Source organism: Eimeria mitis, genomic scaffold (genome assembly GCF_000499745.2).
Source record: "Eimeria mitis Houghton genomic scaffold, Emh_scaff252, whole genome shotgun sequence".
NCBI classification, from domain to species: Eukaryota; Apicomplexa; class Conoidasida; order Eucoccidiorida; family Eimeriidae; genus Eimeria; species Eimeria mitis.
Window position 1 is genome coordinate 20,213 of NW_013570860.1, and position 591 is coordinate 20,803.

Sequence of the window (591 nt, forward strand, 5' to 3'; positions counted from 1 at the left end):
TAAAAAATAATATTTATTATAAAATTTATATTTTATAATTATTTTATTGAAAAAATAAAAAAAAAAAAAAATTTCATGTTGAGAGAAATGGGGTGTATGCGCAGCTCCACCACTGCTGGGGTGTATACGCAGGTCCTAGAGAGGGTGGCTAGCGCCTCGGGCTCACAACCAGAAAAACTTTTATCTCCATCTCTGTTGAAATATGCTCAAGTATGTTTTATTTATTTTTTTTATGTTGAAATTTTAAATATTTAATAAATAAAAAGAGTTATTTCAGCTCCATACACGGCGCAGGTTGATCTAGCATGGGTGGGGGGGGAGTTCAGGTGTATACGCAGCTCGGGTGTACAGGCAGCTCGGGTGTATATGCAACTCATTAAAATTTTTTTTTTCTCGTGTTTTCTGTTGTGTATTTTGACCGTTTTTGTTTTATTGTGTTTATTTTTCTCTGTATATAATGCCTTTTAAACAATCTATTTTATTTTACTATTTTATTTTACTATTTTATTTTACTTTCCGTTTAGTGTATTTGGTGTTGCAGTTGTATAACAACATATTCTCATTCGTTCATGCATGCATGCATGCATATGT

The 591-nt window shown here is 32.0% G+C and overlaps 1 protein-coding gene across 1 annotated transcript in view; it reads left to right on the forward strand.

Moving 5' to 3' along the window:
• Positions 1-591, forward strand: part of EMH_0005400 (uncharacterized protein) — a gene marked incomplete at both ends in the record, with an annotated part of 4,533 nt that overhangs the window by 3,569 nt on the left and 373 nt on the right. The window contains one exon of the mRNA XM_013497189.1: positions 133-210. Coding sequence (XP_013352643.1) covers positions 133-210 — 78 coding nt within the window. The remainder of the gene's footprint in view (positions 1-132; positions 211-591) is intronic.